This window comes from Temnothorax longispinosus, chromosome 5, assembly GCF_030848805.1.
Source record: "Temnothorax longispinosus isolate EJ_2023e chromosome 5, Tlon_JGU_v1, whole genome shotgun sequence".
Lineage (NCBI taxonomy): Eukaryota > Metazoa > Arthropoda > Insecta > Hymenoptera > Formicidae > Temnothorax > Temnothorax longispinosus.
In genome coordinates, this window is record NC_092362.1 from 15,067,035 (window position 1) to 15,094,289 (window position 27,255).

At 38.0% G+C, this 27,255-nt stretch overlaps 1 protein-coding gene across 2 annotated transcripts; it reads right to left on the reverse strand.

Annotated features, from left to right (window-relative positions):
- Positions 1-726: 726 nt before the first annotated feature.
- LOC139813064 (ATP-binding cassette sub-family G member 1) lies at positions 727-25,541 on the reverse strand. Of its 2 annotated transcripts, none has more exons than XM_071778336.1 (10): positions 25,340-25,541; positions 17,402-17,870; positions 12,470-12,587; positions 9,355-9,550; positions 8,958-9,105; positions 7,475-7,714; positions 6,714-6,833; positions 5,250-5,510; positions 2,447-2,703; positions 727-1,876 (listed from the first exon to the last, which is right to left on the reverse strand). In XM_071778336.1, exons 2-10 carry the CDS (start codon positions 17,625-17,627, stop codon positions 1,538-1,540), a joined length of 1,905 nt encoding a protein of 634 aa, XP_071634437.1. In that variant the 5' UTR covers positions 17,628-17,870; positions 25,340-25,541; the 3' UTR covers positions 727-1,537. The 2 variants fall into 2 exon arrangements, with proteins under 2 accessions (XP_071634437.1, XP_071634438.1); XM_071778337.1 differs by lacking the exon at positions 25,340-25,541 and adding an exon at positions 24,324-24,341.
- Positions 25,542-27,255: the final 1,714 nt, after the last annotated feature.

The window sequence follows — 27,255 nt, forward strand, 5'->3', positions numbered from 1 at the left end:
AAGTTGATTCTCACTAGCTTGCGTTGCGCGAACGCGAAGCGAAATGTATCATTATACATTGCTGCCCTAAAATGTGCAAGATCAATCAATGTGAAGATCAACCGTGATCTTGAATAATAATATTTTCGTAATAAATTGCGATGTTTTAATCAAGTATTTGCTAAAGGATAACAATATCTGAATGTAATATTCTGTTAAGAAAATTGCAATTCATCTGTCTTCAAGATCATATTTTTTTAATACGATTAATGTTATCTTCGGTAAGTCAGTCAATACATAAGAGGTGAATCTGATGATATGTAATTTTATTACCAACATTTCTTCTTTATGTGCACATATAACATGTCTCACTTTCCTTCAATTATTCATAATTGATAACTTCATTATTATAAGACTTCCTTCGTGTGTTGATTACATCCTCATTGATGTTGCAGACGTTAAAATAAAATATTTAATGTTAGGATTGTAAATTTCATTACATAAAAAAGTATGTGCTCGTGTATAAATTTTCAAGCCTATTAGTTGGTTAGGTGATGGGATTGTGTCACTTTGGATTATATCGTATTGTATAAGGATTTGGAATAATACATGTACTTAAATGTAGAAATAATACAGATGCAGCATGAAATAAAGAAAATGAGAGTAAATATCAGTTTATAGTACTCTTTTGTCATAAAGAGTGACTTAAACAATAATAAATTAGTATAAAAGAAGAACCACTTCCTCTTAGAGAGATTCAACAATTATTTATTTCCGCTTATTTTTTTTTTTATAAAATACTTTTCTTATATTCTTATATTCTTTCAGAAAGAAGATCGTGTTTCCTATGGTAAGATATTGTGTGCAAATAGAGAGTGCGAAATATTTAGTTAACGAAACCTTCACATATCCATAGATAATACTAAAAACGCGGTTTAAATAAACACTAAAGTTTAAACTAGTATTTTATATTGTTTAGTACATTTTTAGGGCTTTAAATACAATTACAAACTATAATAGCGGTGCTCAAATGCGCGCTGTGTCATGTAAATATTTGTCCCTTAGTTATCACTCTCACTTATATACATATATATTCAGCTTTATATAATTCTTGAATATCACCGCTTTTTGCGAACGAAGTTGCAGGTGGATCATAGCGTCTTGTCACGATAACAATTAATACAAAATAATTTCGATTAGTACTTTATTCCGCTAGAGTACTTTTAAAAAGCCTCTGCGACTGGTAGCTTCAAAAGATTCACATGGATGACATCCAGTCTTCTCTCGATCTTCGAATCGATAGAAAACATTCGCAAAATCCTCGCGGAACATCTCATTTCCAGCGAGATCAAGGACTAAAGAAATAATGATTTCACTAATTCTTAGCGATTTTTTAACCTTCTTAAAGTTTCCTGTGAAATCTCTCCCATGGAATCTCTTCGTATTTTCGCATTTCTCATGGAAAAAGCATATCAGAATTCCTATGTCGTTCCTCAAAGGGACTGTGTGCAATACTGTATTTGACAAGATCAGTGACAAGTCAGAACAAGTGTTTGGTTCATCTTCTGTTGAGCTTGCACCAAAGCGCGCTGGCCGTTAGAAGATGCATCAGCACCCCGATACCGAGGATAAGTACCAGATTGTTGACCACGTTTACATCGTTGATCTCCATCTCGTTGAGAAACTTGCTGGGCCTCTTGTAGTGACAATAAAATTCTTCGCACAGCAAGTCCATCCTGTCATATCCGTATACGGTGTACAACAGACTGTGGAAACCCGCACGGAAATATGATATATGGAACATCCAGCGGAACACGTGCGGCGTGTCGAAGTAACGTATGCAGAAGCCGAAGATGGAGAACAGCACCGCAATTATCGGGCCAAGGAAGACGGCGATCTGCAAAGAATTATGAAATTCAATTTCTTTCTTCCTGCATACGTTTAAAAAGTTGAATATTTTAGTATGTAATCTAATAATTCTCAATAAATCGGTCCATTGGATTTCGAAATGAGATTGTGCCAGAGATTATGCGAATAACGAGATTTAATTCTTAATTCATTGACTTAAACTAAAGTTAAAGCACTCGTGTACAAATCAGTTATTGAACACGCACGTCCTCTTTTAAAAAACAAAGAAAAGAGATATAACGTAGCAATTCAAAACTTTTATGCAATTTTGAAAAATTTCTCTTTGCTGAGTAATGTTTGTAAAAGATAAGCAAAAGCGCAATCTTCACGGCTCGCAACGATGATAAACTTAATGATGTATATGTCCATAAAAAAAAATAAAACGTAAAAGAAGTTGAAAAGCAGAGTCAGCTTGGAATATTCAACAGCGCCGATGAATAGCAGAATCGCTCGCGGATCTGTGACTTAATTATCTGCATTGAGTAACTTCAGGTCCAAAATTGTATATGGACTACGGCAGTGTCACTTATAGGGAAGAAGGAATTCCGAGGAGATTCACCTTAATCGGTGTGGTGACGCCGATGAAGAAACCCCACGCTTGGGCCGTCAGGCTGGCAGCGATGCTGACTACCATGAAGAATATTATACGATTTGTTTCTATGGGCTGTCCAGTCAGCCAGTAGCTCACCACCAGATACGACGTCGCACATGCCGCTTGGAAGGGTATCTCGACCAGCAATATGCTGATATAATACGGCGCTAGCCGGTACCACCGATTGAAATGCTCCCTCATGAGAATCCGCATCTCCAGTGGGACTGAAACAAAAAGAGGCGTATAAATTGAAATTGAACACTCATTGAATACCAAGATAACATGACCTGAAGGATTTTGACTGATTGTGAGAAAACTGAATTTACGCCGATTACGATTAACTTAATCGAGTAATATAGTTAAAGTAATGGTTAAAACTTAATCGAGAGTAAAAATTAGTTAACTCTTATCGAGTAATACTCGCATCTGTACACTGTTTTGTTGATGTGGAATAATTCGAATAATTCTTTGTCATTTAACATGTGGAAAAAAAAGATCACATGCATTAGAGACGACGAATAATAATATAGTTAGAGAGAGAGAAAGAGAAGTTTTGCTTGAAGCAATTCTGCTGATTGAACATCGATTAAGTTAATCGGAGTTTGATCGATGTCGTTTTAAAGACTCGGAAATAGAATATATAATGGAACGCATTTGCATGTTGCAAACGAAAAAATTTTAACAGAAAAAGAAAGAAAATCGTAGAGATAATTCACCATGTGAATAAACGAAATATTTAAATAAATTGTTCGTACGCGGGTTTTAATTTAATTCTCTACAGTTTTTTTTTATAAATAAGCCAATTATCATTTATATCTATATTTAGCTAGCCTTATTTATTTTTATCCTAAGATATATTTTTCGCCGACAGAATTGCGCAAGATTCGTTGACGTATCGTTGTAAGACAATTTATTCGAGTTAACGGCCGTATATTAAGACATCCATCATTTATATCGAGATAATAAGTCACTAAATCATTTCCTCGATAAATTAGTCAAATGTGACGATATACTCAAATGTGCATTAAAACTTTAAACAGAGATATTACGTTATTATTCGCTCTTGACTCGAACCTGTTTTCCTCGAAAACGCTATAGGATGCACAGTCGCGTCGGGTGATCGCTGTATGAAATTTAATCACAGCAGCTGTGGCAGAGATATTCGCGTTTCCTTGACCTACATCTCGAAGTAATGACAGCGCGGCACCGAGCGTTCACGAATATTACATGCTACTACTTGATGCAGCAACAGTGAAGATAATTATCGTCGACCAACTTTGCTGCATTTCGAAAGATAAGCGAGATTAGTGACGACAGTTCTGGACAACTATAATGATTGATGTTTTCAACAGCTAGCGAAATTCAATAATATATGCACATACACACACACACACACACACTCTCTCTCTCTCTCTTTCTTTATTTCTGCACGTATATACACATAAAGTTTCGGAAGTCAAATAGGCTCGGAGTGAAATTTGTTTCTACCACGGCAAATCATATATGAAATCATAAAATGAAGTAATGAAAGAAACGAGTGAAATCTGGCCTTCGATACCTATCATTCGATCTAGCACGCACGGCGTGGAAAGCTAACATAAAAACGGCTGGTTCTCGCTTAACGAAGTCAAGCTATTGCATGCTAACTTAGAAAACAAAAATTGCAGCAATTGGCAGGAACTACGCCCGTATCAAACTTACAATTACTTCTTCTTCCGAGAGAATTCACGAACGTAATACAATGCCAATATATGTGGTACACTCGATTTAAATAAACGCACGTTGTATTTATTTAGTGAAATCTGTCTTGATGAACAAAATTAATACAAAAGAAATAAAATGGGCTAATAAATCAAACTAGTTATTAGTAGATATGTATTGTCATTTAAATAAATATAAATAATGAAGTGTCACAAGTTTCGATCTGTAATAAGGTCATCTTCAGTGCGCTAATAATGTACAACTAGCTTGATTCATTAGCCCATTTTACTTATTTCCTTTGTTTTTGATCTATTGAACTACTTGAACTACCTTTAGTTTTAAAATTAATATAATTTCTGTAATAAAATCCTGCAAATTTGACAACGATCAAGGTAGTTGATGCGTCACGTGATTGTAATTGAAATATTAAATAAAGTTAAATCACGTGAAATTAATAAAAGTTAGATGAATTAACTGAAAACGTTAAATAAAAAAATACGATTATGTGTTCTAGCATATAACGCACGTTGCAGACGCGTTTAATAATTCAATTTATACATATAAGTTAAACATTAAATATTGATAGATAGATAATTCAATGCTATCATTAATTTTAAGTTATATAACGTTTCTTTAAAAAAAAAAAAAAGATTTACATACTTCGTAGATCGCTAATAATCGGTTACGATGCTTACATTAATGATATGCGTAGAATACCAATGTGACTAATAGAGATCTATTACTGTAACTAATGTGACTAATATACCAATATTTTCGTTTGATAAATTAAATTGTTATTTTTTTTTACCTGATATTAATCAGTTTATCGAAACTGAAAACCTCGATATGTTAAATATAGAACGTGACTCATTTTTTCACCATTATTTTATGTGAAGTGACGAAACGACAATTAAATTTGCATTTGCATTTGCCTACATGTATACGTTACGAAGCAGATGGATATATTTCTAAATATATTAATTAGTTTCTCGTATTTTTGTAAAGCATTGTGATTGAATATTTACATTCAAACGATGTTTAATAACTATAGATATAATTAGCTACTTACAGGCAAGAGTAACAGCCATTTTCCCGGTGTACACAAGAAGCAGCAACGATCCGTACAGATAAACGTAATTCGCTAAGACATTAGCTCGATAGCCGCTTCCCTTGTATAGATATCCGAACAATAAGCCGATTAGCAGATGACAAAGCAATCGCGCCATCAATAACGAGTAATCTCTTTTCAAGCTTAGTAGCTGCCTCTTGTAAAGAAGATAGCATTGCGTCAGGAAACCGGCGGGTGGTGGTGGTTCCTTGACTTTTTCCGCTAAAATAATACGTATAAATCAGTAAATACACGGAAAGAATACACGGTTTTGCTGAAATACCTAAAAACTTAGCTAGATACAAATCTGAAAATATATAATTTTGTTGGACGCAATTAATTGCATACAAGGCAGTGAATTACCGAAGAACTTCGAAAAACTTACGCGAGAAAATTTATCGAGTTAGTTTGTAAAACAATAACTGTGTGAAAAGAACGGTTTTGCTGAAATATTTAAAAATTCAGCTTGAAGCAGGTTTGAAAAAAATTTTATAGAACCATCAAATTAATTATGTAGAATATGCATGCAAGCTGTTTCCTGGAATGTCAGAACTTTTTCAGCATTATTATCATGCACGAGCGTCCTGCGTAATTAATTTGATAATTCTACATAATTATTTTCTGTATCTAGCTAAATTTTTAAATTTTTCAGTAAAATTCTTTTCATTCTTTTCATATAATTATTGTTTTACAAACTAACTTGATAAATTTTTTCGCGTATAAGTTCTCGGAGCTCTTCGGTAATTTATTACCTATTACAGGAATGTTAATGTTAAAAATAAAAATACGGGTGTTTTTTGTAATACGTCCATTAGCAAATAGAGAAGGAAAGAGGGAGAGAAGGAGAGAGAGAGAGAGAGAGAGAGAGAATAAGAAAGAGAGAGGTATAGGAAAAAGTCATTTTTTACATGTAACTTCTTCAGCCAAGTTTTTATAGTGTCTGTGTATAAAGACTTCTTGTTTAATATGAATAACACATGAGTTTAACTATAAAAATATTTATAGACCATCAAACAGTTTTAAACCGTTAAATATTCATGCAACTTTTGTAAGGAAATAATCGAGTATCTATTAAAAAAATATATAAAAATATTTTTTTCGACAAGGTCAATTTGAAACGGGACTGTTATTATACATAAAATTATACTGTAATATAAAAAAAAAACTATAAATCCTCTTAATAATAACAGATTTTTTTTTATTCGCGGCACATTTCATTTTTTCGTTGTAATATTTCGGAAAGCTCTTGAAAGCTTCTATGAGACCTGTTTGTACAACATTTATATTTACCCAAGAAACATACTTGCGCGAAACACCCTACAGCTCTACATAAATGACCCGAGAAATATTTTTTATCTGTTCGAGATCTAGTCAGGTTTAAAGTCAGGATCTGGTCAGGTAAAATAGAAAAAAAAGTGACCGTACCTTCCTCAAGCTGATCCGTGGTAAGAGCGACCGTCCTCTTCTGATCATTCGGTAACGTTTCCGCCGCTGCCACCAGCTTATCGAGCGAAGTCCCGTATTCGCCGATCGCCACCTCGATGACTGAAACAAATTCAATTCGATTTTAAAGTCATTATTTCTAGACTTATGATTATATTCTGCTGTTGTGCAGAACGCTTTCAAAGTGAACGTTGACCGTTTCAACATCCACTGCGCACATATCGGCGTACTTGCAATCAACTTACTCAAGCCGTTACGAGTCGTTGACACACGCGATTGTTCTTACTTTGCTATCTTGATGCTTCGAGTAAAGAGCTTACAACAGATCAGATCCATAAATGGACGATGCTATCGGGAAAGATCTTTTTAGCGAATTATACTCGCCACGTCTAACTGTACCGGCAATATCAAAAGAACTTTCTAGATTTTAAACTTAACTCGTTCTCCACCTTGCCTAATTTATTCGAGACTATATTACTACACACTTGTGTAGTGAGTCAACCCCGCTCTTGCGTCATCGCGCGATTTATAAAGACTTTTTTAGATACGATTTCGCGATTTCGGAGCGGACCACGGCACAGCCCACGGCGAAATACGACCTTGGTCCGTTACCGCCGGTAATTTCTTATTCTGTTAGTTACACGTTCGCTTGTGAATCAGAAACTGTCAGTAAGCGACGTACGAGAGATATTTCAGGCCTTAAAATTGCCCTCAATTGTTGCAGCTGCAGCAGGTTTACGTACCGAAATCCGCTGGGTTGTGATAAGGCGGACAATGAGCGCCGACAGAGGCCAGGTGCGGTAACAACGAGCTGACCGGGCCTTTGTATATGCAGTAACCGCCAGCCACCACGTACAGGGTATCAAACATCTCTAGGAGCAAGGCACTCGGCTGATGAATCGTGCATATTACCGTACGCCTTTCTAATTCCGCCAATCGTTTCATGAGACCGACGCATTGGCTGCACGAAGAGGAATCCAGGCCTGGAAAGGTCAATAATTCCACGGTGTCCTACAAAGCGGCTAATACACATTCTGCGGAAAACGCGTATTTCGCAATCGCGATTGCCCGGCACGCAATGTATAAAGGCTCGGAATGGGGATTCAAGTGCGATCCCCTTGATATCCTCGCGTTGATATCTTTGCGTTATCACGGGACGGGGAGAGGGTGCCTCAACTGACGATGTTCAACAATATTATGCTCCCGCGATGATGCAATCCCGATGACAGATCTAAGGTCTATCGTACAGGTGTAGCGTTAAGTAAGCGAGGCTGGAAATAGAATGAGGTAATCGGAAATACACATCTCGAATCGCGAGACAGGTTGTTGCGAGACCTCTGCCAGTTCGACTATCACGGCGCGGCATGATTATAACGTCGTAATTTTTTCTAGGGTAATTTGATACACGAGTACAATGACGCTTATTGTGAAATGTTAGATTGTCAGGTGATTATTAAGTGCATTATTTGCGACGCAATAATCGTTATTTGCGCCTCCGACTACGATCGGTAGCTTGATAGACAAAGACTTCTAGGTATCGAGCAGTCGCATTACCAGGTTCATTAACTGTCAGCAACGAGATACAATTCCGCGATCGTCTGCATTAGTTTTAATTTATATATAAGGTGTTTTAGAGCTACCTAGATCGAACAAATAACTAATAAAGCTCATAAAATGGACAGCAAAGTCCAGACAAACACAAGTCCGCACGCTAATCATCTTCGGGTTCTTACGCTATAATGATTAGCTTCCGGGTTAATACACTGTATTTATTAAGATACCATGGTTGTTTTTATACATTCTCTTTGGTCTATTACGTCTTGACATGTAACTTTGAAACATTCTCATATCGTTTTTATCTCATATAACGTTATTCTGTAAAATTCATATCGTTAGCTAGCTATTACTATGTTTTATGAGCTTAACAATATCATTTAACAGAAACGTTTGTTTAACGAAGTTACGAGCTACTTAAGTATTTTTTAAATACCATTTTGACGTCTCCTTAATTTCTTTCCAATGATTTTCTGTACCGAGACAGTTTTTATAATTCACCTCTGTTTCTTAATTTTACTTTTATCTATTGACTATTCAATCTTTTTATAATCACGTCAAAGCGCTATAATGTCTGTGAAATCGCTTAAGAATTAATCAAATTTTGTATTTTAATTGTCTTTTAAATATACAATTTTTAAGAATTGCGCCAATCTGTAATATATTACTCACCAGTCGTTGGTTCGTCGAGAAATAATACTGAAGGATTAGTTAGGAGTTCCAAGGCGATATCGAGCCGTTTCTTCTGTCCTCCGGACAACTTTCCGCATAACGTGTCATAGCAGTGGCTCAGCCCTAGCATTTCCAACAGCTCTAAAACCTGCGCGCGTATACATCGAGCGTGAATAGAATTAGAAGGCGGTTGGTGCGGCTGGGAACGTCCAAAGATAATGGGGCAATTCCATAAATCGTACGTGTCGCGAGGAAAATGGAGAGGAGAAGTTTATAAGAGATAGATCGAATTTTTTCCTCGCGCGCGAGACTGAACACAGGACCTTTGTGTTGCGTTTAAAGAAAAAGGAAGAATTCACAACGCGGCAATTAAAATAGACGGTCAATTATCACGAACCTGAGAGTGTTTATAAGCAGAACTGATTGTGTAACCGAGCTTCAAATGAGCAGCTAACGTCATGGCTTCTCCCACGGTGATGAACGTTCTGAGAATGGAGTCCTGCTGTATGTAACACGACGTCCTCTTCCATCGTTCGCTCTGCGGTGATCGTACCTTACCGTTGACCCGAACTTCTCCGCTTACACCCTTTACCCTACGCATTGCCATCGATACATTCGTATTACGAACAATTATATTGTCAAAAAGAAAAATTATTAAGTAGTACTCGCTGTTTTTTAGCGAAAAATGTCGAAAGATTTAACGTTTGCACGGAAGAATGTATACGTTTCCATAAGTATACTTGACAAGGCTGCGATTTGCCCTCACAAGTACAATGTGGCATTGAAGTCCCGCAATATTACTGACTATTTACGTAATTTCCTGCCCAGTAGATATTCTGCATTGAGATCTAATTGATATCATCTAATATCGTGCAACAATATTTAAAACGGAAATTATAGAGAGTGAATACCATGTAGCAATGAATAGTATGGAAGAACGATATGTAAGCGAGACGCTTTGAAAATAGAAAAGACGTAGAATAGATAATTGATTATTAGACGCTTAAGCGCACCGTAGGATAGTTAATTTTTTAGTTAATACACCGAGATATGCAATCAAGCAACAATTATCATCAGAAAAACTATCTGTTCTTTTCCACTCGACACAACTAGAGATATGCAACGTAATACGATCTGCGCATTTATATTAATGCAATTGAATTAATGTTTAATTCGAAATGTTAATTAATATTAACTCAAAAGCGGTACACAAATATTTAACTATAGTTGATATCTTTTTTTCAACGAAAATACAGACAAACATATTAAGAATAAATAGATGTACGTAAAAACGCCTTAGTATTCGGAAAAATTGTTTGGTTTCAAGGAAGATATTTTATGGACGATATGTTTTTGTCAATAAAATTGCTTTTAATTTTAAGCTTTTTTTTAACAGAATAACACGTTTTCTCTTGTATTAAGGTGAGACCGTCGCAAGGAAACGAATACTTTGCGAAATTTTATATTTCTTCATACAAATTCCGATAGAAAACATGAAATATCTTATTTACTTCTAATTAATACCCTTATTTTAATATCTTCCAAATGAAATAACACGATCGGTAATAAACCTTCTGTAACATCATATCGTAATGATACATTGTATGTGAATAATATATTTTATGTAATAAACGATATTTGTAAAAAAAACTTTTTAATACACGAGTAGAATGTATGACTTAATTGTGGTCATTATTAAATTATTATTGATATAAAATACATATAATTGATTTATACGAAAGTGTAAATAATATTTTAAAAAAATAAGATCGCGTTTTATATGTATAAGCAATTCTCTTCCATCTACATCGTCATATATATATATTTTTTCGTCATATGCATAATAAGTAGGAAGCAAAATATGGATTATCGTCAATAATCAAATCTAATAAACGATTATCTTCGTTTATTATCGTTCGATCGCTCGATTAACGTTCATTTTCCACGATAAATAACTACGGTATATAATATCAAGGTCTCATTTGCATCAAGTAGTAAAATCAGTTTTTCTGAAGCAAATAATATTGGCCGTATTTTGTGTAAGAAAAATCAAAAATACTTAACAATGTCTGAATTATGTATAATTCATCGGTATTATTAACTGCATGACACAAAATAGTTTTAAAATCCAGCATAAGTATTAGGTACACTAAAAAAAAAAAATCTGATTAAATTAATTGGACGTCTGGTGGAAAATGAACGAACCAGATTTTTCCGATTAATGCAACCAGAAATTCCAATTAATGCAACCGGAATTCCTATTAATTTAAGATTATGGTACCAGATTGTGGTAGATCTAACCATGCAGTATTTTCTGGTGGAAAATAAACAAACCAGATTTTTTTCAGTGTATAAGTGGAAATACCACAAATCAATTACAACGTGAAGAATCGTCGTTACGTAAAAAGGAAAAATTGCGAGGAAACTGTGAGAAACAAATCGAAAAAAAAGGAACTTATAATGCAAAAAAGATCCGATTAGACTCGCAACGACTCATCAAATACATTACTAATTTACGAGATATATACACGTTCTTGATTAACACCGCATAATTGATATTCGCGCACGTAACATACCGATTTCTGCGAGATTTGTTCTAATTTGTGTTCTTTTTCTTCTGCCGAAGGCGACAATAAAAGACGCGTTCTCTCGCACGAAAAAGAGTTTCCGCGTACATTAATACACGCGACAAAACGATGCTCGCCATCAAGCGAATTACAGGAAAAAAAAAGACCTGATGCGAATCACACGATGCGTGCGTGTGTTCTACGTGAGCGAACTTATTAAGTAGCTCGGCTAGGACATTTAGTATTCCATGATAATGCTAAATTACGTCAAGAATATGTCTAGAAAAAACTCCACGTGCATGGAGCCATATCGTGAATCAATCTCGGTATCCTTCTCAGCCTACACGGAAAACTCACGGCGAATTGAGTTCAAGTTTCTCGCATTAATTAACTTGATATTGAATGTAATCGTTTCGTTATCTGATATCGCTCTCGAGTCCTAAACAGCCTACAGCGAATCAAATTCAAATTTTTCGCATTATTCAGTTCAGACACGCGTCTTCTAGCGTCTTCGCGTTTTACTAGCCGATCGTGTTCTGGCGACGAATCACGAATGGAGGAAAATTGCGAATTGGTTATTAGATATAGCCACTATCTGAAACTTTGTTTTCATAATGTAAATTCACCTATCGAGTCTCATTACAAGCACAAATGCAGTTCAATGCGCGTTATCTTGCCAAAGGTCAGGTTTCTACTGCGTACGTCCGCGCTTTATAATGATTAACCGCTCGTGAAACTCGCGTAAATCAAAATTAAAGAACGTGAAATGATAACACTTAAATCATTCAGAAAACATGTGACGGAATGCACAACAGGAGGTTGCGCATATAGAAAGAGATCCGCGCGTGCGCGAAGGAGAAACAATTAAATTGCCGAAGTCGCGGATGATCCGCGGACGCGTTAATTTTAAAGTGTGTCAGAGAGGAACGAGTTCTCGATACTCACGTGAAACCGGCGAGAGCGTTCAGCAACGTCGATTTCCCGGCTCCGGATGGTCCCATTATAGCCACCAATTCGCCGGACTTGAATTCGCCGCTGACGCCGTGCAGAATTTCTTTCTCGCCTGTAACAAGACGCATATGTGATCGTTTTATTACGTGATTACGTCATTCAATGCGCGGTGATTCATTGTTAACTTCTGTTTCGCGCGCGGACGCGCGTTCCTGAGATAATAATTCCTCAACTTTAATAGCTGGAGCGTGCAAAAGAGGTGAAAAACAACGGTGAGCACACGTCGTTAGTTACGGAACATCGTAACGTTTAACGCGACTCTCTCGTTCATGTCGATCGCAAGATTTATATAATCGGTTAGAGCTCGCCAAGCAACTGCTTCAAGGCTATCCTTAAAGTCATTGACTTTAGATCGCATCTTATATTCGCGCGCAAATATAAGACATATGAGAACAGGTAATTAAAAAAGAAGCAATATACTTTGTACAAAAGAAATAAAATCGGAAACATTACATCGGAGTTAGCCTCGCAAGTTACAAGTGCAATTTTATATTTCCTGAATCCCGCATAAGTACAAGAAGTATATGGTAATAATAGATCTATTTATGCGACGACCTTCTCCGGAGAAACTCAACTTTGATTTCTTAACTTATTACATTAAGATACTATAGGATTTGCATAAGAGAATGCCGTTGTTCCCAGCTTAATAGATATGCAAGATTATCTGTAACACCTTGAGTGCCAACACATTACAATTGTCAATACCATGTGCAGGCATTAATATTCATCTTCAGAATTTTTACTAAGTTTTTATAAATATATGTAAAATACATCTTTCTTGTGCGCGAGAGATTAAATATCGAATTAAATTACTTCGTGAGAAACTTATTTATACGGTAATGTGTGATGCAGGTGGAGTTACAAAGAAATTTTGCCTCGTTCTCAATCTTAATCTGCCTTCGAATAGAAGACGAACGCGAGTGTAATTTGAAAGGAACTTTTCGCAGATCGTACTTATCTCTCCACTTTTACAAAAACGCCGAGACTACATATGCGTATATAAGACAGGAAACTCACATAGGCGAATAGCACTTTTAGAGCGATTCGATTATTTCTGCCAACCTTGTGCATACTCGTCCAAACAAACCTTGAACTGCTTTCACGATAAATTGATAACAGAACGTGCTCGTTAAAGCTAATCGCGTAGCAGCCGACGATCAGACCGTTGTGCGACATACTGGGGGGTGGAGGAGGGTGCGCGCGCGACAGCCTAGTGTGCCCCTTTTCCTCATGTTGTATGCTGTATGTCACCGAGGGAAAAAGAGAAAGAGAAGAGATGGGCGATATATTGAGTCTAATCGAGTTATAATTCTTCTTAATCATACTTTACGTAACGCGTCGCGCACAATGCCCGATCGCCGGAGGCGTTCTATAAGTAAGCACGAGATAACAAATTATTGTATTCACGAGCTAACAATGAGACGCGAAGCTATGAACACGTGCGCGGGTCGAAGAAACGTGGAAACAAAATGCAAGAGAAAGACGGATCCTGCTGAGAAAAGAAAGGAACCGGAATTTGACACGAAATATCTTTGGGGAACGTTACTTTCCCTTTGGGGCGACTATACGAATGCTTCGATCGCTTCACCTGGTCTTTCATTCCACGTGCGAGATGCAAGTGCGACGAGCGCATTCCGCGTGTTTAAAAGGAAGCGAAAAATCACATTGGATTCGACCGTCTCCAGCCATGTTGAAACATACTCGTGCTATTATAACATCTTGTATATATATATACCGACAATGAGATCAAGCACAGAAACGGTATTCTACATATCGCATGACTAATCCTCTCATTCCGGAGCTTCGTATCTCGCGTTATTCACTGGCGAATCATGTGAATGTCACGGTACGCATCAATATAACTTCACCCGGAGGCTTTCTCTCTTACGTCGCCACGGTACTCCTCGATCGTGCGCTTTCGTAGGCAGATCTCTATTCACGTTCGAGCCTCGTTCGCGCACCTGTCCGCTTTATATTTACATAGAATAGCGCACGCGTGATAAATTATACGCACGTCGATAATCCTCTCTTTCGCGCAAAACTGACAACAGTTCACCGATTTAAAGAGGAATCGAGGAAGCACAATTAACATGTAATAATAAATTTCGTGTATGAATCTTTCTTTAAATAACTTAACAAATATTTTCCTTTCACGCATATTTTTTTGCAGTAGAATGATTACGAGACGATGATGTTTCGTAGAATCGACCCTGCAGTTTAAACGAAGGCACGTATTGTTGTACGTGGCATTGTCTGTGACGCACAACTTCCTTTCTCGGAACATGAATAATACAATAAATTCTTACAGCGGATGCGACACACACTCTTGAATTTTATACTCGATGTAAGTAATGGTACGTCCAATCGGGCAGACGCGGAAAGATACCGGATCGACGCTTATGCGACTCGAGCCGCGGTATATTCGCCGTCGTGTCCTCTTTTCGGTATACGAAGCGAAATCCATTTATCATTTGACGCGCATCTTTCAAGATAACGACAAACGTTGTATAACACATTTATCGTTAAATGCGGCGCAATTAATAAAAGCGCGAGAGACAATTAAAAAATATTTATATATAAATATTTATATATAAATTTATCTAATTTAATATGTAGGGCAAGTATGCATCGTATCAATGTTATCGTTTACTCAATCTTATCTGCGTAGTATACTACATACTATTATGTTATGTATTACAATTAATTTTTATCTGTTAAAATCATTCATTAATCGTGTACAATGTGAGCACACGCAGGAATACATTTTTAAAACGTTCAGCGAATATTTGCTAAAGCGACGAACTCGCCGGCGCACACGCGGCTTACGTTACTTTCTTTCGTAATCCAAAACAATTGATGTCATTTACGAATTTCGAAAGAGCAATTATTTACATAAACTTAATATACGTGCGCCATCAATAATAGGATACGCATACGCATGCTATAAAGCGCTGTCACGCTTTACGTCTCATTATGTAAAAGAGAAGAATTATGCAGCAATTTTTTTCCACCAAGATAAATGCCGCTATTAACGATAGCAAAACAGCTGATACCTCGCTATACATTAATTAATTAATTAGCATACGTAGTGAAACGCGCGTAGAAATATAGATTTAAAAGAAACCAGCCAAGTTAAATTGTTATTAATGTACTTGTCACTTGAGCAACCTGTCACTCAGACTACCTATACAGGAACGATAGCATTATCGAAACGTAGAAATGAGATACGATCACATCGTTCTGTCGCCGGAGCGATATTTCAATTAAATGAATATATGAGCAGTATGACACAATGAGGAAAAGTGATAATCAAATTATAATTCTAATATTAGCAGCCACATTTTTTCACAACGCAATGAATATTCTAGTTGATCTAGTCATTGATCTAGTTTTGAATGTGCATTGATTCTTTGATTCCCTCTCTCTCTCTCCCCCTCCTCCCTCTCTCTCTCTCTCTCTCTCTCTCTCTCTTTTTCTCTGTCTCTATCTTTCTCTGTCTCTCTCTCTGTCTGTCTGTCTGTCTGCCTGTCTCAACATGTTTAATTTAATAAAAAAATTAATCAAAGGTTAAGTGTAAAACACATTTCGCTTTCTAAGAATGACGGCTGTTGTCTCATTAAACTGTTTTGCTTTCAACATTATATATATTTTTATATCGATATCCGATCATATATTGCGATATCTCTGAAACGCGCCGAGATACGCCGCGTCAACTTTTGTACGTTATATTTTCAAAAACGCGTCGCGATACTTTCTCCGTTTAAAACTTTCTTCGCGCATCGTATATAGCTACACGATACAAATACTTTCTCCTCAAGTACGTCACTAGCCCCGCAATATACGGTCATTAAAGCAATTGCAGCAATCGTCAAATTATTCTGTACGATCGATGTGTCTCTGCGTGTGTAACACGACATATGTATATCCGGATAATATTTTTTAAAGCAATTAAAACCATTTAAATATACTATAAATGTGTTTTCACTTCAACCGTAACATTTACAACTTTTTCAAGGCTAAACGAAAACTCCTTGTCACCGTTGAGTAATTCACGAGCACCGTGTAATTACAATCTGCTTTCACTTATGCGACTATCGTCTACGAGAATCTGAAGAAACTTATATTATAACAACTTGTCACGTTCGTCAAATTTCAAATTCATTGTCGGATTTCGCAAAATATATAATACTCTATACTCTATTACATATTTTAGGAAACCGTAGGGATACATTGACTCATAATGTTTAACAAAATTATTTTAAAAATTGCAAATTGTACCCACAAAAATAATTTTGTAACGATCGCGCAGAAAATGCAAGTGCAAAATAATTAACCGATATTGACCTAAAATGCTAAGGCTGTGAGAAGTGTAAGTGCAATCTTTAGTTTATGGCGCGCTGATAACCCAAGGAGCAAACGATAATGCGGAAAAAGTATGTCATAGAAAAGGATGTTAGAAATGGAAATGACAGAGAAAAATAACACTGAAGAATGTTGTATATGGAACTAAAGTGTCGCACAGTTATATTAATATACATGCCGGATATCCGGTAATTGGTATACAAGTTTGATAAGTGAGAGTCAAGATTCAGTTAAAGTCATAAAATTATTTGATAATAAAAAAAAGTGACATTATACGTTTTCTTAATTGATTACGCGGCTCGTAAATCATCAACGCGTAACCGTTTCTTTTTTCCTTCTGGATTTTCCCCGAGAAATGTTGTCACGTATGAAGTGCACGTCACAGAGGCGCTCATCAACAAAGCTTGCCGCCACTTGTAAAGTCGCGAGTAGGATGTGACCCCCGGGCGTCGTCGCGTTATTGTTATATTAATACTTTCTTTTTTTGCTTTCTGACGTACTTACGGATCGAGAAGTTGCGTATGCTCCATTCCTTGACGCGGTAGCGTATGTCGCGGAAGGACAGGTCGACCTGGGGCCTTTTCGGGAAGGAGTGCTTCTCCCGCTGGAGGAAATAATTGTTGTTGCCGATGATAGCCGGTCCTCGCATGTCGTCCTGGCTGCTGCGGTCGAACTGGCAGCAACTCAGCGACGACCGCGACGGCGAGCAGTGGGTCGTCGGAGTGGTCATGGCGAATGGAGATAACGAGGATGATTCAAAACGTCAAGCTCGCTCGCGTGCACACGACAATAAAAATTGAAGAGGAAACGTCACGGGGTCTCGGGTATCATTCGGTCGCGTTTCAGCGCGCACGTCCGTTTCACTGCACTTTCTTTCAAATCTTCTTCGTTCGTCGACGAAAAATTTTGTCGCTTTTCGCTGACGCTGCGCGCTCACGATGACTCCCGCCCTCGCATACCTTATTAGTTCAATCTGAAACAATAAATCAGGAGGAGCCCGTCAAAATAAATTGCAAATTAAGATTTATATAATTACAGCAATCGTCTGTTAAAATATCGTTTGCGAAAGATAATGATAACCGTTCATGACCGAGTAAACAATACGCGCATAAAAAAGAGCCCGGCACGCTAAAAAAAAAAGTTGCGGACGGTATCGCTAGATATAGATGTGGCGAGGCAACTTTTAGCGCGGCGAAAAAAAATATGCGGCCTTATGGAGCCTGAAATTAATTCGCGAAGTCATCAGAAAACAGGTTCGCGCGAAACACATATTAATTACCACGACGTAATCACGACCGCGCTAGACAATTTTTGTTATCTCGGTTAACTATTGACCTCCACCGTATTATAAACGTGACGCCCCGTTTATTTCATTATCATTATACTGCCATAAATCTCTCCTTCGGGGGGAAAAACGCTCTCGTAGAGATGTAAAACATTATGTCGAACATTCGTTATCTTCTTATTAAAAATTTCACATGCAAAAATTCCACATTGTGATATGCAATATGCGTACGCGACAATTTGATACGCGCAACTCGATATTTAAGTCGACCTTACATTGTTGTCTGCGAACGAGGGATTACTAATTACATATTGCGACTATAACGAGCGAGTATAATCATGAAAGACTGGGTAAATGCAAAGTCGAAGGATAATTGTGCAAAAAAAAAGCGCCGACTTGCTCAATCTGACTATCACAGTCCGACTGAATATTTTGCGTTGAGGGAGTGGCGCGCGTTACGGGGGAAACCCACTGTCCTTTAAAAAACAAGGAGAAGATACCGAATTGTTTGCGCGCTTTATAAGGTCGGTCGTCAACATCGATCGTCGAACACAGCCGTGACGGAATTTTTTCGGACTTCGTTACTCCGCGATACAAAGAAGCAGAGTTATTGGGCCTCCGACATCAGCTACGAAAATAGAATTCGTTCGGTGGGCCAAGAAAGCGGTTCCTCCGCGCTCCGATTTGCAAATCGGTTGAGAATTAATCTAATCTGCTTGCAAGATTAAGGAACGAACCCATCCGTAAATCAAATGAGCAGTTTGAGTTTTCGAGGCGTAGATAATAAAATTTCGTTTCTTCTGAATTTTACGAGCAGTTTAAGAGTCTTTCTGACGATGTTTTCGGGGCGCTCGGGTGGGAAAGACATAAAATTTCTTTTTTTTTCTGTGAATCTTACGAACAATTTTTTAAGAGCCTTTTATGAAAATATTTTCGCAAATTCTTTAATCAAACGCTTCTCAAAAATATTTTTCGCCTATCAACTCGTTTCAAGGAAATAAAATTGTTGTAACAATAAATTTTTACGCCTATTTTTACGCGAAGTCTCTTGGTCTAATTAACATTCCGTTTCTAATAGTCTCTTAAATTATATTATTATTTTTAATGCTCCTCGAGATAATTATAATTAATAAGCTTCTTCTTTATTATTCCTAGTTTTCTGTGAGATCAAGATTTAACCTTTATAAGAGATATAATGTGAGATATGAAAAAGAGAGAGGAAGAAAAACAAAGATCGATGGTAATTGTAAATCCGGAGGGTGAAGTTAATTTAATCTATTAATCAATAATAATAATAAACTGAATAGATTAAAAAGCGAAAGGCATGGCATATGGTATATAATATGTATATAACTATGCTTGACTGACCATTTGCATTTCAGATGATCGCGTTAAATATTCCGTTGTTTTGCACGCTAAATATGTGCCTGCGAGTAAATAAATTAAAATAATTAATGTAAATTTCCGTCGACGAAGATCATCAAGGTTACTAAATAGTCTTGCTAATCTGAAAAAATTAAATGTTGCTCGTAAATTAAATTGCGGCGATTAATATGAGCATAATTTCGCAAAATTATGTTCATCTGCAATCAGACATTTTATTGCATGACCTATGCAGAACGTTATGAACTCGGAAAAAAAAACAGAGCAACACAATTATAACGCGAGTTTTTATTCGATAAACAAAGCGCGATTTTAAAAGTAACTGGAAAACACAAACGTATGCCAATTTGTCAAACCGATAAAACCGATCAAACTCCAACAAATGATTATACGTATCTATACGTGGAAGAAGTTAGATTCATCGCAACTTGCCTATGATTAATTGATAAATTAATTATTTTTCCAATATAATATGGAGATATTTTCTTTTATAAATAAATAAACTTCATCTATACGAGTTGATAAATAAAATATAATAAAAGTGTCGATAATATAACAGTAAAATATTTAAAAAAAAACCGAAAAACTCTGATAATAATTTTAATAAAAGTACAAGAATCAAATTATGCAGTGGCCATTATTGCAGCACGACGAGATTCTACGTTTTTACAATTTACATAAATTTTAAAAACACAAAATGACATAAGTACGTTTCATAAGATAATCTTCAGCCACGTCTTTAATTCGTCACCCTATGCCGGGGATTATCAGGTATACAGCTAAGCTAACACAAAGCACTCACGACATCGGCGAATTTATTGCAAATAGCGCGGTGAAGTAAATCTATTTTACGTAATAACATCCGGCACGCATAAGAGCTTTTAGCGCAACATCCACGCGGCCAATGACTGACGGAGACAAAGGTCGAGAAGCAATGAAGCAAAATCGCGGTCGTACACACATTCGTGTGTACTTAACATAATCGCACGAGTGTGCTCTAAATCTTACTGCGGGGAAGCCGTATCTCGCGAGGACACGAAATATACACAGCTTTCGCGGTTTCCAAGGTCATCCGCGTCACGACGATAAGCCCCGTCGTGTGTCACTCATTGTCAGCGAAACCACACGACAATGGTAACATTATTACCTTTAATATCAAGATCGGACTTTGAAAGTGATGAGGCGTAACGCGCATCTCGCTTCGAGGAATTTTGTTTACGACGCAATAACGATTCGATTTCTCGGAGATTGCCGTATCATGCTAATAACACCGGAGAGCCTGCAGTTGCGGCAGGTCGTTCACCAATGAATTCGTGTCCATCACGGCCTGGTTAAATACCCAGCATTAATTTTTCGACAGCAAATTATGGGCCTGCGAAATCCCGCGGAACTTGATTTAAAATTAATGAAACGGAACTATCAGGAATTATCATATATTACAATATTTCAGAAATTTGTCGGGCATATATGTATATATATTTTTTTTAATTAAATCGCTACAACATCGATAAAAAATGTATTCGTTTAGCTATGTATTTGTTTATTCGTTTCTCGACGCGTCCGTAAATTAATACATTGCCGGCAAACACGGCGTTTATCCGTAAATATGTACGTGTAATAATCCGGTATTTTCGCGCAAATTGCAATTCCACGGCATGGCGAGACTTACGTAAAGACCGCGCGGCTTCCTTCCATTATTCAAACAGCATGATTCGAGGATTCTCACACGATTGTTGTACCTCAAGGTAACGAGAACCTATATCTATCAACCGATTATAATAATAATCGTAAACCGATTATACCGTGCGACACCTTCTTCTCATTATTCATTCATGAAAAGCGAAAGATTTATATATTCTCGTAAATGTTTTGCATAATTTTTACCGGCGACTCTATCAGCGACACGGACTTAATACGCGCGATTAAAAAATAATCACGATAAAATTAGACATCGGCAACCTAATCGCACAAATCGTACGTCGCTGCAATTAAAAAAAAAAAACGGACATTTCCTTCGGGACGAGATTTCATCTTGTCCACCGCTAATAGACCAATCGTTGTCAATTTCCTACAGAGAGATTGATGACGGGGTGACGGTTGTAAATTAGCATACGTGCGAGCCAACGCCGCAGGACAAAAATAGCGGATTGGCGCGCGGACAGGAATGTTTCGGCTTGCATTGGCCTTCCGTTACATTCACATTGATTTTAAGTTCAACGAGCCGCGAATTTTATTACTACAACTTTTACTTTTACTCCGACCGTGAGCCCGCGAGTTCCCGAACCGCGCGATTATGCATCCGGCATGTGCGAGACTGGTTGGCGATCGGGAGACTCAAACGTGTCGACAAACGTGTATCTCGCGTAATTTGTCAACCACGCGTCTTCGAGCGCTGAAAGAGAGAAAGAAAAAAGGCGGATATTTGTTTCCGAATCGTTTGTCAAAGAGTCACACACAAAATCCGGGCGCTCGCGTTTTTATTTTTCTTATCTGTGGCTGCGAATTATTTATTTGCAGTCGGGCGCATGGATCAAGAAGTCATTAACGTACTTAATATATTATATCATTGCGATTCATTATGAATTCGACGTGTGTGTGTGTGTGTGTGAAAGTAGCTATTATCGTTGCGCAAAAGACTGAATCACTATCGTTATTATTTATACGATTACGAAAATGATGCAACGTATATATTATACACGCCATCAACAAAATCGTGTTTACTTAACGAGTAAATTTTTTAAATGCGCAAACTTGATAAAGAAATTGTGAATGTCCCGTAAATTTGGATAAATGTATAATTTTAACTCTCCGATACTTTAAAATGAGATAACAAGAGATTAATAGAATTTACTCTCTCATTTAAAATTTTTTATTAAACCGTCGCGAAATAATGTTAAAATTATAATTTTAACAATTAATTTAAAAATATAATTTTATTAACTCCCCGATATTCTAAAATAAGATAACAAAAGATTAATAGTATTTACTCTCATTTATATAAACGTTTTATTGAACGCTCCAAATAATTGCCAGGAAAGAACTAAAGTACTTCTGGAGAAAATGTAACTGTTGGTTGGAAATTATACAGTCTCCCGAGAATTTTCCATTTCACGCGATATTAGAAAGAAGAATTTTAATATTTGTTGTGAGAAACTCTTCATAAACCGATAAAATCTTTGAACGATTTATCATGAGAAACGTCGTCTCGAATCCGAACGTGAAGATAGTATATGTACATCGCGCGATGTTTGCTACAATTACTATTATTGTTGGTTGTAAGAGGAAAAAACATGCTTCTCGTGATCGAGTATAATCAATCAATTAATGCGTGCATTAATAACTCGACTGATTTACAGAAAATGTAGAGAACATTACACGAGTTAATTACAGCAAAAAGCCGATCCATTGAACGGAGGGAAAAAAAAAGCAGAACGTACAAGTATAAAACTTTATAAAATGCTCTTATCGTCTCGCGATAGCTACGAAGGCTACCGCATGCCATTAAAAGCGCGGATAATACGAAGCGCGTTCTGTTTCACATCGTCACGATTACAATTGTTAATTGTTTGACAGTAAAAATGCGCGAGAGTAAAAAAAAAAACTACCAAGAAAGCAGAATAGTCCTTGCTTCTGCTTCTGTAGCTTAATGACGCACAGCAGCTTTAAGAAATCGGGCCTCGTAAGATCAATCCAGACAAACTTGCATAGCGCATAAACATAAGCATAAGAGACGTGCGTGGTCCATATGCATGTGCATAAGGAAATAGATCACGCCGTTTCTTTATGCATATGGTTATGATGCACCTATGCAAGTTTGTCTGGATAAACCTTTATAACTTTTTTTTTTTTTTTTTTTTTTTTCCATAAAACAATATATCGCGTGAGAATACACCGAATAATAGGAACGATAGGCCGAATCGACGGTTCGTTGAGCGTCGTCAAAGAAACTTTTGCGCCTCGAAGGAAGCACGAAGCGCGACGGAATATTAGCGTATAAGTGAAGGAGGAAGCGAAGTCACGTCGGAGACGTGGAAGTCGGCGCGAATAAGCGCGGCGGGACCGTACGTCCTACTTTCACAAAATAATGCACAGGTACGTGCTTCTCGTACGTCTCTCGGCATACATTTCGATTGTGTATTCCGGACGTTTTGTCAAAAGCGTCATCCGCGGTAGAGTTAACGTCGCGGGTCGCCGTTAAGTTTTACGACCGCGCGCTGGCGTGACGTGACGCCCGCGTGACGGACGACCGCGAGGAGCCCCACCGACGCGCGACGATCCATATTTCATTCGTAAATTATGTTTTTACGCCGCTGTGTGAGAGAAACCTTGCGGTATCCCGTTAAAGCGAGGGGAAATAGCGAGGTCGAGGCGACGCCTCCAAACCCGTTCACGATCGAGAATCGAGAATATCGAGACGCGGATTTGCAGATCGAAAGGCGGAAGCGAGTTTCCCCTTTTCCTTCCCTTTTTTTCCTGTCTCTCTCTCTCTCTCTCTTTCTCTCTCTCTCTCTCTCTCCCTCTCCTTTTTCTTACTGTATACCGGTTCGCGGCGCGACACTGAAAAACGCGTATCGGAAAATGATTTTTGATAATTTAATTTACCGTCGGCACCGCAACGATTTCACGGTCGCGATCGATCTAACCTTGTTGATTTAACGGGACGGGCAAGGGGATCGAGGGGGGAGAATAATTATGGACGTTCACGAGCTGAAATGCCTGCATTGCCTGCAATTGAGGGAATGACGAACGACGACTTACCACCGCGGCTTCGCTAGAAACTGCGCTGCGGCCGGACGGATCGTTCTAACGGTAATATCCGGGGAATCGTTTGGAGCCGGGAGCGAGGAGCGCGATCTCTGACGCGACGCTTCCTAGCTGAGTCTCGTACCTGCGCCCACAGCTGTCAAGCTCGTTCGAGCGACTCGACTTCTTCGAATCCTTCGGGGTCTACGTGCCCCGTGACGCGTAAACGTCGAGCATAAGGGGGATGAAACTTTCGACGCGACCGCTAGGAGAACGCGCGCCGTTTCCGTTATAAGAATCGCTCGTCGGAAGCGTGGAATTGAGCGAGCGACGTGGCCGTTTTCGCGATTGAATCGGGGACGCGGCCGAGATTATAAATTCCGTAAATCATTTCCGGCACGCGTATTGAATACAAAGGCATACATTAAAAGCGATCGCGGCTCCGTAAAGCGCGTGACGCAACGGAGGCGTGCCAAATGGAAAATTATTTTCTGAAATCAATTGTGTGAATCTCTCAATTGTGTAAATGCACATATATGTCACATGTATATTACGTATGTGTGCGTTATATATGTTCATAAATATATTCGTAAATAAAATTATATATCAAAATATGTATTTATATATATAACAATTATATTATATATTAATTATGTTTATAAATGTATATATATTATTCTACACACACAGACACACATATATACATTTTATACATTTATAAACATTTATAAATATTATATAAAATAGTTATATTATATTTATTTTGGCTATAAAAAATGCACATAAATGCGTTTTATCTATACATATACTATAAATATGAGAAACATATAACTTTCTTTGTTTCACAAAACCGACAGAAAGCATCTCGACACACTTCGGAGGATGCACACAAGAACTGTCACGTACTATCCGGCGGCCGGCGGACGTATATACATCGGTACGTGTCGCGGGTCGCGGGACGATCGATACAGTGCGAGTTGCCCGATTACGCAGCCGGGGGCAGAAAATAGATAGAAGACACATTTACGTACTGGTATACGAGCACGGCAAAAAAGCGTTGGAGCAAAAGCGGCTTTTTAAAGGCCGTGGGCCGGGAAGGGCAGCGCACCGGCGGCCCAGTGGAGTGGAGGTTCCGTTTGTACTATCGGCTGCAACGGGGGAGCAACGTGACCATCATAGCCGAAAGCTCGCCGACGACTAGTGCCTCGTGCCTCGTGCACAACTGACAAGTCTGGCAACTGGCGCGGCGTTGCGGGTTGCTAGTTGTGGCGTTTCGCTTTCGCGCCGCCCGCGCCGCGCCGAGTCGCCGAGCCGCGCGGAGCGGACGAGCGGATCTCTCCGCGCATCGTGTGGCTCGCTCTGGACAATCTTGACATTAGAGGCCGATCCCCACTGATTATCCCCACGCCGATTAACTTCCGACGTAGATTGCCCTTACAGAAAAATTCAATACTGTAAGCGATTATTTGGCTACTGATTAATTACTTATTTTGGGCATTTTGAATATTAAAAGCACTAAAAAACAATATCCTTAAATTTTAATACTCAAAATAAGTAATTAATCACTAATTGTAAGCCAAATACTCACAGTATTTAAATTTCTGTAAGGGTATAAGGAGCGACTTTTCGACCGAGCTTCGATTAACTTAAATCTAATTTGACTCGAATGTTCTAAACTGCATTGCATGGAATTTTAGCGAATCCAATCTGTTCTGTCGAATACCGATCTCACGCGATAAGGAAATTGATAATATCACGTGCGCTAATAAAACAGTACAGGTATATATCGCTCGATACGTTTAATATCGAGGTCACCCTAAACTGGCATTTTCCCTGGGAAAACCAATCGCGATAGGCCCTCGTTTTTCACAACGCGGTTTTCTACTCGCGTTCGCGGCAAACCTCGTATTACGTGGTAAATTACTTCCATACGAGCGCGGTGCTTTTTTTTTCAAGATATGGACGATTAGTGCAATTCCGCACAATTGTAAGATACCGTTGCAGCAACGTCAGCTTTATATCTCCGATCTTTGCGGTAGAATTACTTCTACAACACGAGTCCTATCTCTCGTCGATAATTTTAAGTTAAATTTTTAATTTAAACTGACCCAGGACAGAGTGACATATTAATGACGTATTGATAACATCTCTATCGTCAATAACACGCCATTAAGACGCCTTTGGACGTCTCCTGCTACCTGGGAAAGGTTTAAATTTATGTTCAAAATTTCAAGTTTTAAATTTTGAATTTGAATTCTTCGTGTCTTATAATCACTCCTCATTAACATTAAGATTTATCGCGAATGCGATAAGATATTTTAAGCTCGCTTTAACATAAAATACAAATAATTTCTCGATATAAAAGTTACATTTGTAATAAAGTCGCATAAAATACACAAAACACACACGAGGACGGCTCGTTAAAAATGCCGAAACACCCGAAAAGTTAGCTCATAAATATCTCGACGTTCTAAACTACTAAATCGACTTTTATTTCATTTTTTTATATCGACAAGAACTTATCCCTATATCTCTGATAAATCCAATGTCTTACACGATCGCATCCACGGAATCGCACGAATAACATTATCTACGTATAGATTTATCATGCGGGAATTTGCGGCGGGGTATATGCAACGGATATGTATTTACGGATATGAAATTAAGCGAGCGAGAGACAGAGCGAGAAAGAGATAATGGGAGAGAAGGGCTCGAAGCCGAGCGCCCCGATTATCCTCCGCCTTAAATTTCGCTTTCGTTATTTTGCCTTCTAGAGCGGCGAGTATAATTTCGCTTAATTTGCCGCGAGCGATAACGTTGCCGACTCGCGCACGCACACGCGACACGCGGCTTGTACACACGTACACACGGCGACTCACTCGGAATGCCGGACGATTACACGCGAGAAGTTCAAGTCGACATAAATGTCTTGACGTTTAATTAAGCG

Excerpts from the sequence above, each read along its gene's own strand:
- LOC139813064 (XM_071778336.1), bottom strand. The coding sequence starts at position 17,627 with ATGACCACTCCGACGACCCACTGCTCGCCGTCGCGGTCGTCGCTGAGT. Across the intron at positions 9,551-12,469 it reads AACGCTCTCGCCGGTTTCAC|GGTAAAGGGTGTAAGCGGAG; the intron begins GTGAGTATCGAG and ends GGCAATGCGTAG. Across the intron at positions 2,704-5,249 it reads AATGGCTGTTACTCTTGCCT|TCCCACTGGAGATGCGGATT; the intron begins GTAAGTAGCTAA and ends TTTTTGTTTCAG.